At 45.8% G+C, this 13935-nt stretch overlaps 2 protein-coding genes across 4 annotated transcripts in view; both read right to left on the minus strand.

The window, feature by feature from the left end:
- Window positions 1–13935, minus strand: part of LOC118082597 (dual specificity calcium/calmodulin-dependent 3',5'-cyclic nucleotide phosphodiesterase 1A-like) — a 44769-nt gene that overhangs the window by 5455 nt on the left and 25379 nt on the right. For all 3 annotated transcript variants that reach the window (XM_035110323.3, XM_035110326.3, XM_035110324.3), the window contains exons 11-14: window positions 7793–7925; window positions 6539–6759; window positions 4443–4721; window positions 370–651 (exon numbers count right to left, since the gene is read on the minus strand). In XM_035110323.3, coding sequence (XP_034966214.2) covers window positions 370–651; window positions 4443–4721; window positions 6539–6759; window positions 7793–7925 — 915 coding nt within the window. The remainder of the gene's footprint in view (window positions 1–369; window positions 652–4442; window positions 4722–6538; window positions 6760–7792; window positions 7926–13935) is intronic.
- On the minus strand, window positions 11352–12842 carry LOC148686131 (uncharacterized). Its single transcript, XM_088665507.1, has one exon. The coding sequence runs from the start codon at window positions 12708–12710 to the stop codon at window positions 11397–11399; it is 1314 nt and encodes a 437-aa protein (XP_088521633.1). The 5' UTR covers window positions 12711–12842; the 3' UTR covers window positions 11352–11396.

Here is a 13935-nt window from a genome sequence, read left to right on the forward strand (position 1 = left end):
ATGCATAGGGGAGGGAGAAGCTGTAGTCATTTTGGCAAGTGGAAGGAACTCTGTATAGGCTGAGAGGCACTCTATTATTGTTTCTCCTTAAGAATTCTGTGTCACCAGGTGATCTTCCTTGACTGTAAAATGAGATTATAGGTGCAATGTACTGCTTTTGCCATCTCTATTTGTGGCACACGGTGCCTGGGTTGTGTTGGCACTGCTATTTCCTCCACCACCCCCCGTATGATGTTGGCTTGTCACAGTTCACCTATGGCACCAGCCAATAAGTGACGATTTTCATCTGTGATGTTGAAGGTTCATTGAGGTTTGTGCTAAAACTACCTATTAATCATCACTGAAGCCTGAGCAGAAATGGCCAATTACCGTTCCACAGGGAAAAGAAATTGACATCACTTTGGGTTAGCTCTGACATAAAGCCAGGAGGAGGTGATGGCTGGGCCCCATTGTGATCAGGGACGGCAGTGTGTTCACTTTCTTTTGGAGGCTCAGGATCGTCTGGTATGAATTCCTCAATGATGACATCATCACTTTCATTAGGACGCAGAGGTTTTGTTTTTGGAACCATGCCTCTCATCTCGTGTATGTTTTTATCTGTATCCTGAGCAGCAGCTTTCCTCCAGGAACTTTTATTATCCACCAATTCCTCTACAAAACAAATATGCAAAAAGAGGGACAGTCAGCTAATCTTCTCAAACAAAAAAAAATCTATTTCTCAAATGAAAATGCCACTTCTGCTTACATTCTTGTGATAATCTAGACAACTTTTGATAAAAAATTAAAAACTTATCCTTAAACTAGTTCCTTAGAAGAGATCAGCAAAAATATTAAAGTAGAAACTTAACTGGAAATATCTAATCAAGCCAAACTGAGGACACAGATGATGCCTTCCTGGAACAGATGGCCAAGCATTCCAAAGGAAGTGAGATAGTAGTAATGGGGGATTTCAACTATCCTGATATTTGTTGGATGTCAAACTCAGCCAAGAGCATAAGGTCGAACAGATTCCTCACTGGCCTTGCAGACAACTTCATTGTCCAGAAAGTGGGAGAAGCAACAAGAGGATCAGCCATTTTAGATCTGGTCCTAACCAATAGTGATGACTTGGTTAGTGGGGTAGAAGTGGCAGGATCATTAGGTGGGAGTGACCATGCTCTTCTGGAGTTTATTATCCAGCGGAAAGGAGCAACCAAGCATACTAAGGTCCAAATTCTAGACTTTAAGAAAGCCGACTTCAGAAAACTTAGGGAAACGCTGGGTGAAATCCCATGGACAGTAATACTAAAAGGGAAGGGAGTTCATGATGGTTGGGAGTTTGTTAAAAGGGAGATATTAAAAGCACAACTTCAGGCAATACCAATGAGACGGAAACATGGAAGGTGCCTAAAGAAGCCAGGCTGGCTATCTAAAGAACTTTTGACTGAGTTAAGATTTAAAAGGGATATGTACAAAAAATGGAAAAGGGGGGAAATCTCCAGAGAGGAATTCAAACATATAGCCAGCACGTGTAGAGACAAAGTCAGAAAAGCTAAAGCACAGAATGAACTCAGGCTCGCCAGAGAGGTTAAAAGCAACAAAAAGGGCTTTTATGGGTATGTCCGTAGCAAAAGGAAAAACAAGGAAACAGTGGGGTCACTCAGAGGAGAAGATGGTGAAATGCAAACAGGGGACAGAGAAAGGGCAGAACTCCTCAATGCCTTCTTTGCCTCAGTCTTCTCCAAGAAAGAAAACAACGCCCGACCTGAAGAATATGGAGCAGATGATTCAGCAGGGGAAACACAGCCCAGAATAAGTAAGGAGGTAGTACAAGAATACTTGGCTAGTTTAGATGTATTCAAGTCTCCAGGGCCAGATGAACTACATCCAAGAGTATTAAAAGAACTGGCAGAGGTGATTTCAGAACCACTGGCAATAATCTTTGAAAATTCCTGGAGAACAGGCGAAGTTCCAGCAGACTGGAGGAGGGCAAATGTTGTCCCTATTTTCAAAAAGGGGAAAAGAGAGGACCCAAACAATTACCGCCCAGTCAGCCTGACATCAATACCAGGAAAGATTCTAGAGCAGATCATTAAGCAAACAGTCTGTGAGCACCTAGAAAGAAACTCTGTGATCACTAAAAGTCAGCATGGGTTCCTGAAAAATAAGTCATGTCAGACTAATCTGATCTCATTTTTTGACAGAATTACAAGCCTGGTAGATGAAGGGAACGCTGTGGATGTAGCCTATCTTGATTTCAGCAAGGCCTTTGACAAGGTGCCCCATGATATTCTTGTAAAGAAGCTGGTAAAATGTGGGCTAGACAATGCTACCATTCAGTGGATTTGTAGCTGGATTACTGACCGAACCCAAAGGGTGCTCATCAATGGCTCCTCCTCATCCTGGAGAGTAGTGACTAGTGGGGTGCCACAGGGTTCTGTCTTGGGCCCAGTCTTGTTCAACATCTTTATCAATGACTTGGATGATGGGCTTGAGGGAATCCTGAGCAAGTTTGCAGATGACACCAAGTTGGGAGGGGTGGCTAACACCCCAGAGGACAGGATCACACTTCAGAATGACCTTAACAGATTAGACAACTGGGCCAAAGCAAACAAGATGAATTTTAACAAGGAGAAATGTAAAGTGCTACACTTGGGCAAAAAAAATGAAAGGCACAGATACAGGATGGGAGACACCTGGCTTGAGAGCAGTACATGTGAAAAGGATCTAGGAGTTTTGGTTGACCACAAACTTGACATGAGTCAGCAGTGTGATGCAGCAGCTAAAAAAGCCAATGCAATTCTGGGCTGCATCAATAGGAGTATAGCATCTAGATCAAGGGAAGTAATAGTACCACTGTATTCTGCTCTGGTCAGACCTCACCTGGAGTATTGTGTCCAGTTCTGGGCACCACAGTTCAAGAAGGATACTGATAAGCTGGAACGTGTCCAGAAGAGGGCAACCAAAATGGTCAAAGGCCTGGAAACGATGCCTTATGAGGAACGGCTTAGGGAGCTGGGTATGTTTAGCCTGGAGAAGAGAAGGTTAAGGGGTGATATGATAACCATGTTCAAATATATAAAAGGATGTCATATAAAGGAGGGAGAAAGGTTGTTTTCTGCTGCTCCAGAGAAGCGGACACGGAGCAACGGATTCAAACTACAAGAAAGAAAATTCCACCTAAACATTAGGAAGAACTTCCTGACAGTAAGAGCTGTTCGGCAGTGGAATTTGCTGCCAAGGAGTGTGGTGGAGTCTCCTTCTTTGGAGGTCTTTAAGCAGAGGCTTGACAGCCATCTGTCAGGAATGCTTTGATGGTGTTTCCTGCTTGGCAGGGGGTTGGACTGGATGGCCCTTGTGGTCTCTTCCAACTCTATGATTCTATGATTCTATGATTCTATGATTCTAATCAGCTTGTTGTTCATGTGCTAGGAACTTGATCCTAATACTCCACACCCAAAAAATATTTGTCTCCTAAATTACTGTGCTGTGTTAGAAATAAGGTATTACATTCATGCACTGTGGTCTTTGATCAAAAGCACTGGGTTCTTGTAATTACTCATGAAGCATATGAACATTGGTCGGAACTGCCTGCAATTTTGGGTTACTTGAGGCTTAATCAGTGCAGATCTAGCCTCCCTTATCTCAAGTGCCTGTGTAGACAACCTGCAGGAAAATATGAATCCAATTCAGGAACTCAGTTTTTCAAGGAAGCAACACTCATCTGGAAGCTACAGACTAGATTTATACATCAGTTTCTGCTACACTTTTGTAAACAGAAAATAACAGGTTCTGTTACTGAAATGAATAGAGATGGGGGAGAAATTAAATTCAGTTTGCATTTAAAGCCAAATTTCTCACATTTGCCTTTTCTGAAACAATACGAGAACCAAAACATAACCATCCTTCAAAAATTGTATTTTTCTGAATACTGAAATGCAGTTCTCCAATCAACCAATGTTTACTAAAATGCATAATTAGGTAAGTGTGCATTAAAAATGCATATATTAATAAAAATGCATTATATTAGGAGACATTGCTTGCAAAAATATGTACATTAATAAAAATAGATTACAAAAATGTGTTTATTAGATGACACACACTAGAATGCTGATGAATTTTCAAATTGCTGCAGAAATGTGGCAAATTTAAGATCAGAAAAATCAAAACCTAAGAGGACCAAAACTGACAAATCCTTTTATCTCTATTAATGAGTGAATGAATGCAAATTACAAAACTCTTAATTTAGTGCTGCAAAATCTGAGGAATTTGTTAAATGTGGGGAAAGGATGCAAGGAAAATTGGTTGGGGAGTGATATGAGGAGAGAGAGAGAGAGAGAGAGAGAGAGAGAGAGAGAGAGAGAGAGAGAGCACTACCTAAGGATAGATTGAATGCATTTTTATGCAAAATAAAAATAATGGATCTATGACAACAATCTGGATAGAAAAGTTGTTTTCAATACCATATGATTCTGTGACATCCATGACCTCATCATCTGGCTGTGGCTGAAACAGTTCTGATGCACCTGCATTGTAAACGATGAAGCTGACATCCATTGGTTCAAATGCTCTGTTGTGGCAAAGCTCACCATCGGAAATGGTAGGACTTTGTGGTGCAATACAAAGTTTATTGGACTTTGAAGGATGGTGTTTGGGCGTTGATGTTTTCTGGGGTTTCCCCCCCTCTTTTTTATCTTTACTTACTTTGTCTTTGGCCTTGTTACTTTCTTTCTTTGGTGATTCTAAAAACAAAGGAAATGTAAGATATGCCCCTTAAAATAATTTCATCTGTAGAAAGATAGATAAATATTTATGAAACATTCCCTAATGTTCATTTTTTAAAAAAATGTGGTTTATGCACAACCACTTTGTGGACCACTCGTTTTAGGCTTTCATTCTTCTTTTTTACATGTACAAAAGTATCAGAATCAGCCTTTGTACACTGATAAGCTTTCTCACACCTGGGTGAAGACTTCAAGCTTTTAGTCATCTCCTACTTCTATTAACTCTAGAAATTATGGGAGAGAAACTGGTACCCAAGACTTTAAGGGGAATCTGCCCACCCATACTCATAACAATATTCATCTCGGTGTCTCTAGCCCTGGCTTACTCAAACTTTTGTTGTTTGGGTACAGTGGGAACTGAACCTTCTCTAACTGAACAGGTCAACTGACAGGCTTGCTCTTAATGCAAATGCATCTGAAAGATATATTTGTATGTGTCAGCATGGAGGGGGTGCATGCAAAAAGAGCTGCAGAATAAGAGGAGGCAGCATGGAGATAGGGTCAGTTTGTATGCAAGAGAGAGTTAGAAAAAGGAAGTGAAGGTGTGCCTGTGCAAAGGAAGAGGAAAAGGCATTGAAATGGGGGTGATCTGTGGGCAAGGGAGAATTGAGAAGAGGAGGAAAGTGAAGGAAAAACGAAAGTGAAAAGAGGGGTCCAAAGAGGGTTGCAAAAAACAAGGGTGTATGAGGCATAGGACTGGGGCTGGAGGAAAGCAGGAGCATGGCAGGGTCTGAAGAATAAGAAAAAATGGTGGCCTGACAGCTGAACGGAAGGTGACAAGTGTGCTGAGCAGTTGCAATGTGTGGGAGGAGGAAGATGTGGGAGGTTGCAGAAGGTGTGGTTTGTGCAGAAGGCGGCTTGCACAAAAAGAGAGGGAGGAGGCACAGACATCAGAAGAATAATAATATTTGTATGCCTCCCATCTGACTGGGCGGTTCCCAACTGAATATTAAAAAACGATAAAACATCAAACATTAAAAACTTCCCTAAATGTGATGAAGGTGAAACTGGGTGCAAAGCAGTGCTGCAGAAGAGAGAGAAGTGACTTCAGAAATGGGGCTGGGAAGGTTAAAAGTAACCACTGAGCCTAGGGCTTGCTGATCAGAAGGTCGGTGGTTCGAATCCCTGTGACAGGGTGAGCTCCCGTTGCTTGGTCCCAGCTCCTGCCAACCTAGCAGTTCGAAAGCATGTCAAAATGCAAGCAGATAAATAGGAACTGCTACAGCGGGAAGGTAAACGCCGTTTCCGTGTGCTGCTCTGGTTCGCCAGAAGCAGCTTTGTCGTGCTGGCCACATGAGCTGGAAGCTATACGCCGGCTCCCTCGGCCAATAATGCGAGATGAGCGCGCAACCCCAGAGTCGGTCACGACTGGACCTAATGGTCAGGGGTTCCCTTTACCTTTTTAAGGTTAGTTGTTAGCTGCATGGGGTGGGGAGGGGGAGCTTTATGGGAGTGAGCTTGGGTGCAGGCCATAGTCATAGCAATGGGTTCACACAGATTGTTCCCAGTATTGATTCTATTTAATTGGACAGAGGGTTAGGGCTAGTCTAGGAGGAGTGAAATGTTGAATAAAGACCTTGTCATTGTTTTTAATAATAGTAAGACATTTTTATTGAAGGAAAATATAAATTGCAATCTGTTCTGCTCCAGGAAACAGTCTCTTCCTTCTGCAAAGGACTTTGTTGAGAGCAGCAAGAATGGCATGGACACAAATGTGGGAAATGGTCATTGCAGTGTTTGGAGGGCTCAGAGTCTGTACAAATGGATCCTCCTACCTTTGCTCTTGGGCCTCTGGCTCTCCTTCCACTTTTTTCTGTTTGCTTCAATATTCTGCACCAAGTGTTCTTCAAAGCTTGCTATATCCAATGAAATTAAGAGATTTCTCTCTGTGCAAGTCCCACTTTCAGTTTTTACACTTCTCCGACTAAAGCTTTCTTCCTCTTCAAAACTGTTCCCACTAAGGTTTGGTTTATCTTCATCTTCAATTGACCCTGACCTTTACAAAAGGAAAGAAAACTGTAAGTAATGAGTTAGGCTGAAATTGTTGAATTAATTTTTAAGGTTTTAGAGTTCTGGATAAGCAACTGACATTTAAAAATTGGCATGGAAAAAAGCACTGATTGTTACCTGGCACCCCAATCTGTACCAAGCAGTACCAGGAGTTGCAACTTCTCCAATCAGCAGCCAAGGTCATCCTGCCCTTGTCCTCTTTCCCCCCAGTACATCTCTCACCAAAAACCCTAACCTTATGTTAAGACACTATTCCCTAATAGCTCACCTTGGTAACCTGCCTCTTGCATTGCCAATGGCTCTTAATGGATCTACACTTAATTAGCCAGGCCAGGCTGCTTTGCATGAATTTGGCAGCTTGCATTTTCCCTTCCTATCCCAAACATTAGTTAGAATCTGGCATGCATTCATTTATTGGTTTTAGGGGTTTGGGTCTTTCCCCAAACATATACCATCATATATTTTAAAACACCAGAAAATATATACAGTATAATAATGAGAGAAAATCAATGGCCTCTTTTTCAGGAACAGAAATGAACACTGGGACAATCAAAGGCAGCTATTGTGGGACTTTTTAAAGACTTATCAGTCTCCTAGTGCGGTCCAATTCACCCTTTCACTGGAAATAAAGTGAAATACTGATTTCAAAATTTTACTCCAATTCAACATTTTAAAAACTAATCTCACATTACAAAAACATAGTCTAACATGAAAGTTACTGGAATGCAGTAAACTCACAGTGTTAACTTAAAATTCCTCATTGGGCTGTTAGGAAGCCCTGGAGGAGAAAAGAGAAGAAATGCATAGATGAAATACTGGGCTCGTAACAGAACAAAAAATAAAAAAATGAAAGGTTGGGGAGTTAAATGAAGAACAATTATTTAAACAAAACTGAAAATGAGTTAATATCTTGCCAGTATCATATACCATGGTGATGAGCAATTTGTACAAAATAAGGATAACAATAACAAACTAACTAGGTACAAACTAACAAAAAAAAGCAAGAAGAACAGTCATACCCAGAAGAATACCCAGAATCTCTGCTAGAGGAACATCCAGTTTCAAAAGCTTCATATATGAGAGGCTCAACAATTTTCTCAGCTGCTTCAATTACAAGAGAAAAAACTGGTTTCACTATGACATCAATAAAGCCTGAAAAGAAGAAAACATCCAGACATAATTCTTTGATTTCTTGTTCTAGATGAAGAAACATTATTCAGTACAGAGCTCATGGGTCTAGGACTCAGCTACATTAGTCTATTTATAACGTTATAGATGCATTATAACAATGTGACATCAGATAGCTCTGTACAGCTGAAATCCAAAGTCAATCAGTTCCAGTGTGAGCTTTAAAATGTTTTTCCCATAGCATTTTTATAGCTGTGTAGATCCAGCCCTGGTCTGAGATGAGTGGAGATATTTTGGGTAAAACTATGATATATATCTGGAAAGGGTTCTAAAGAGGCAAGTCCCTCCAAAAGAGTTAAATTATTATTATTATTATTATTAGTAGTAGTAGTAGTAGTAGTACACTAAGCTATGGTTTAATAAACATGGTTTAGGGTCATGTGTGAATCAGGTCCTGAGTCCATGCAAACATGCAGGTTCCTGGAGAGGAGTTTGCAGCTGCCTGCCTCCTCCCTTTTCTTTTTTGCTTCCATACTGACCTAAGACATCATGGCTAATAAGGATAGAGCTTAACCACAAGTCCTGGTTCGGACAACACCCTAAGCCAAATGTTAGCTTAGCTTGGGGGTCCTGGGAGCAGCAAAGTGGGTGTGAGCTCCTCTCCACAAGCTCATATGCTAGTTTGAGCTCACTAAGTCAAAGTTTGGCTTAGCATGTCGGCACCAGGGCAATATGGTAAGTTCAACCGGTCCTGCCGCAGCCATTCTAGTTTTCTCCTGGCGGAGGCCTGGTCACCCAAAGTAATGAGAGAGTGGCTAGAATGTCTTGCATAAACTCTCAGCATATCCAAGTCTCCTATAAGCACCAATACCTATTAATACGTAGGATTCAGACATGGCAAAGCTCAGCCTATAGCTTGCATCCCCAGTAATAGCTCCCGGTTCACTTTAGAGGCAGGCCAAGTAGCCCTGGTTACTTGGCCTGCCAAGGCTGGCTATATGTTCCTGTGGCAGTCACCACAGGAAAAGGCCTGGGGTGCTCAGGCCTCGAGTGGAAATGTTGAGCTTGATGGCGAAGGCCAGCATGAAGGCCACAAGCAGGAGACCTGGTAGATGAGGCGCAGAAAATTAGTAGAAGTGCAGCTCTGCCAGAGCTGGTCTAGCATTTGGAGAGAAGCACAGCTCAGTGAGCATTCCCTTGTCAACCATATAAGATAAAAAGGAAACACATACCGTATATTTCGGCGTATAAGACGACTGGGCGTATAAGACGACCCCCAACTTTTCCAGTTAAAATATAGCGTTTGGGATATACTCACTGTATAAGAAATATGACCCAGCGTATAAGACGACCCCTGACTTTTGAGAAGATTTTCCTGGTGGAATGCGGCAAGGCGGTATTCCCAGTCCCCTTGTGTCATGCGGCGGAGGCTGTCCTTGGTGGTCCGCACCATGCGCTCCGCTTGGCCATTGGTGGCAGGGTGGAATGGTGCTGAGCGGATGTGGCGGATGGCGTTCTGCGCTGTGAAGGTCTGGAACTCCTCTGACGTAAATGCGGTTCCATTGTCCGAGACGAGGGTGTCAGGGAGCCCGTGGGTTGCAAACAGCTTACGTAGTACCCGGATGGCTGCCGCCGTAGAAGTGGACGGTACCAGTGCGACCTCCAGCCATTTGGTGTAGGAATCCACCACTATGAATAATGTTTTTCCCTGGAAGGGGCCAGCGAAGTCCACGTGCAAGCGTGACCATGGATCTCGGGCGGACTCCCAGGGCTGGACTGGGGCCCTTGGGGGATCCGGGCGGGATTTTTGGCAGGTCTGGCAGTGTTGGACCCAGGCCTCTATCTCTCTGTCAATCCCCGGCCACCACACATAACTCCTGGCAAGGGCCTTCATCCTCACTACCCCTGGGTGTGTCTCATGTAGGGCTGTGAGGACCCTTTTGCGGAGGGGCTGGGGAACAACGACCCTGCTTCCCCATAACAGGCACCCCTTGTGGGCCGACAGTTCATGTTTGCGGGTTGTGTAGCCAGCGAATTCTGGCCCGGGGCTGCTGCTGGGCCATCCTCGCCACACCCAGTCCAGGATCCGGGAGATGACCCTATCTTTTGTGGAATGGTGCGCAACTTCTTGTGCCTGAATGGGTCGGTCGGGAAGCAGTTCCAGGGTCATAACCTCTTGTGCAGGTGCTGGGTTGGGGCCTGTTTCTGGTAGTGGTAGCCTGCTGAGGGCGTCTGCGTGTCCCATCGCCTTCCCAGGGCGGTGGATTAGTGCATACTGGTAGCCGGCAAGGAAAATTGACCACCTGAGGACGCGGGGAGACAACACTTGGGGGGTCTGCTTCTCGGGGGCAAACAGGCCAAGCAACGGCTTGTGGTCAGTCACTATGGTAAAGGGCCGCCCGTACAAGAAATCATTGAATTTTTTTACGTCCTTCACGATTGCCAGACCCTCCTTGTCAATTTGTGAGTAGTTTCGTTCGGCTGCAGCAAGCGTCTGGGAGAAGTATGCCACCGGCACCTCTCTTCCATCCGGGAGTTGGTGTCCCAGGACAGCGCCAATGCCATAGGGAGAGGCGTCGCATGCCAGCACCACTGGCAGCCTCTCGTCGAAGTGTGCCAAGATCGAGTTCGAGACGAGCAAGTCCTTGACTGCCTGGAATGCGGCCCTTTGCCGCTGGCCCCACACCCAAGGGGCCCTTTTATCTAGGAGTCTGTGTAGGGGCTCCGCTACCGCTGCCTTATGGGGAAGGAAGGCATGGTAAAAGTTCAATAGTCCCAAGAATGACTGAAGTTCGGGCTTGCTCTTGGGGGCTGGGGCCTCACAAATGGCCCGTACCTTGTCACCGGTTGGATGGACCCCTTCCGCGTCCACCTTAAATCCCAGAAAGTCCACCTGCGGCACTCCTAGTAAACACTTTTCCCGCTTCACCTTGAGGCCCGCCGTCTGGAAACGGTGCAGGACGGAGCGGAGGCAGTCCTCAAATTCCTCTGGTGTGGGCCTGGCGATCAGCACATCATCGAAGAAGGGGGTGACGCCAGGAATCCCTTTAAGGAGAGAGTCCATTAGATTCTGGAATATGCCTGGTGCCACGCTAACGCCAAATTGCAGCCGCTTTACTCTGAATGCCCCTCTGTGCGTCACGATCGTCTGAGCCTCTGCTGTGGCTTCGTCCACAGGCAACTGTTGATACGCTTGGGCCAAGTCCAGTTTGCCAAAGATTTCTGACCCAGCCAGTGTGGCGAGGACATGGCTGACCACTGGCACTGGGTATGCATGGGCCGTGAGAGCCTTGTTTATGGTGCATTTGTAGTCTGCACAGATGCGGACCGAACCGTTAGGCTTGACGGGTGTGACGATCGGGGTTTCCCAGGGTGCATTAGGCACTGGCTCCAGCACTCCTTGCTCCACGAGCCGGTCCAATTCTTCGTCTATGCGGGGTTTCAGGGCGAACGGGACCCGACGGGCCTTGTGCCTGATGGGTCATACCGCGGGGTCTAGCTTAGGGCAATGGGGGGGCCTGTATATCGTCCCAATGCCCTGTCGAAAACCCCCGGAAACTCTTTGCATATGGCGTCCACGTCCACTTGTAAGCTAGTGTGGTTCACCCCAGTAACGGCTAGCCCCAGTGGTCCAAACCATGCCAGTCCCAGTAAGCTAACGTAGGGGCCCTTAACTACCAGCAAGTCCAGTTGTTGCTTTCGCCCTCGATATTGCACCCTGAAGGTCCCCACCCCCATTGTGGGGACCTTACGTTTCTGGAAGTCCCGGAGGGTGAATGGGGCCGGCCTTAGTTTGGGACCCCCATTAGGGCACAGTTCCCTTAATGTTCGGGCCGAGATTATGGATAGAGTTGAACCCGTGTCCAGCTCCATGCGGCATGGGGCTCCCTCTATCTGTACCTCTACATAAATTTTCTCTGTGTTGGGATGGGGCAACTGGAATACCTGGTAGTCTGTGATCTCAGTTGAGTTGCCTTGGTGCATGGTGCCGTGTGACCTGGGGCTCCTGGGTCGGTCATCAGATACTTGTCGACGGGTGAGCCGAGCCCGACACACCCGGGCTATGTGTCCCAATTTTCTGCACTGCCTGCACTCTGCGTTGCGGAAACGGCAGGTCCTCCTCTCGTGGTTCTCCCCACAGCTTGCACAGTTCCCTCCTTCTCGTCGAGGCTGCTGTGGTGTGTGTGCTGCTTGAGTGCGCCGCTGTACTCGGTGTACTTCCTCCCTGTCAGATTCTGAGTCGTCGTTGAGGTCTTCGTGGTGGACCCTCAGTTGGGATGGTGGGGCCGGTCGTGCCTCTTGCGTTGACCTCTCGGCAGCTTCGGTTGCCAGGGCTTCCTCCAGAGCAACCTGGAACGTGAGGTCCTTTTTGGCGTAGAGGCGTCGTTGCAACATCTCGTCCCTCAGGCCACCGACGAGGCGGTCACGAAGCATGTTTTCCAACTCTGAGAAGTTGCATAACCGGGCGGCTTGGCGGAGGGAGGTCACAAACCCAGTTATGGTTTCCCCCGGGGCTTGCCGCTTTGCGTAGAAGGCATTTCGGCAAGCCACCACTGAGGGCTGTGGCGAGAAGTGCTCCTTCAGCCGATCCATTATTGTTTTGTAGGAGACGGTAGCGACATCTCTAGGTGCAAGGAGAGCCCGGGCGATTTCAAACGTCTCCTCTCCACAGACGCTGAAGAATGTCGCCCTCTTCATGGCATCGTTGGTGACTTCTTTCGCTTGCAGGAGGAAGCTGAAACGGGCGGCGTACCCTTCCCAGTCTCCCGATGCTGGTTTGAATTGTGAGAAGCTGCTGTCGGTTGCCATTCTGGGTTCCTTGGGTCCTGGAGCTGAAGCCTGGATGCACGGTGTGATGCAGCGATGCGGCAGGTGGCGGTGCTGCGGTGCAGTGTGTGGTGGCAGTCAGCTCAGCAGGATCCCACCTTCGTCGCCAGTGAAATATACTCGGAGTTGAGAGTGAATTTCATGCTCTTTATTCAGCTCATAGTCATCCAGGAGAAGAAGAGAAGAATGGCTCTTTTCCCAAAACCATCTGCTTATATACATTATTTACACAATGGGCCTTGCGTGATTGGCTACTTCAGGGCTACAACTGTGGGCCAATCAGGTTGTGGATTGACTTCTGCCTGCAGCCTGATTGGCTGCTCCTACAGGCCAATCAGGTTGCAGATTCACTTCTACCAGCCGCCTGATTGGCTACCCCTGCAGGCCAATCAGGTTGTGGATTCACTTCCACCTGGAGTTGGATTGGTAGCTCCTGCGGACCAATCAGACTGCTGATTCTGAATCCTATTGTTCTAGGATTCAGCTCAGTACATAATACCTGGGTTAAAAAGTAGTCTTATACGCAGGAATATACTGTATATTAGTCCAAGCAGGCACCAGAGCAAACAACATGAAATGCACACTTAAGACAACCCCGTATCTGATGATGTAAAAAAAATTAACAACAGTTGTAATAAAATGATAAACAGTAAGTGCATATCATTTAAGCATTTATCTCATAAGCGTTTATACCACAGATTTAGAAAGGTCCCATCAGCGCCAAAAGGGCGCTGTAATGAGCATAGCTGCCAAGTTTTCCCTTTTCTCGCGAGGAAGCCTATTCAGCATAAGGGAAAATCCCTTTAAAAAAGGGATAACTTGGCAGCTATGTGTAATGAGTAGAGTCAAAGAACTCATTAGAGGCAAGGGCGTTTCCTTTAGAAACTTGTGCAAATGAAGAGAACCAAAAGGAACATAAACTTTGGCAAAATCAATACAGCCAGGCAATAAGGGGTGCTTTAAAGAATTCAAAGAGCACATTGCTGAAAACAATGGAGAAAGTGGGCAGAGATAAGTTTCTCCTTTCATAACACTAGAGCTTGTGGGCATCAAAGAAGCTGAATGTTGGAAGATTACGACAGACAAAAGAAAATACTTCTTCACACAGTGCATAATTTAACTATGGAATTAACTCCCTCAAGAAATGGTTTACCAGTACAGTGGTACCTCGGTTTATGAACACAATTGGTTCCGGAAGTCTGTTCAT

This window comes from Zootoca vivipara, chromosome 3 (genome assembly GCF_965207765.1).
Source record: "Zootoca vivipara chromosome 3, rZooViv2.hap1.1, whole genome shotgun sequence".
Taxonomy (NCBI): Eukaryota; Metazoa; Chordata; class Lepidosauria; order Squamata; family Lacertidae; genus Zootoca; species Zootoca vivipara.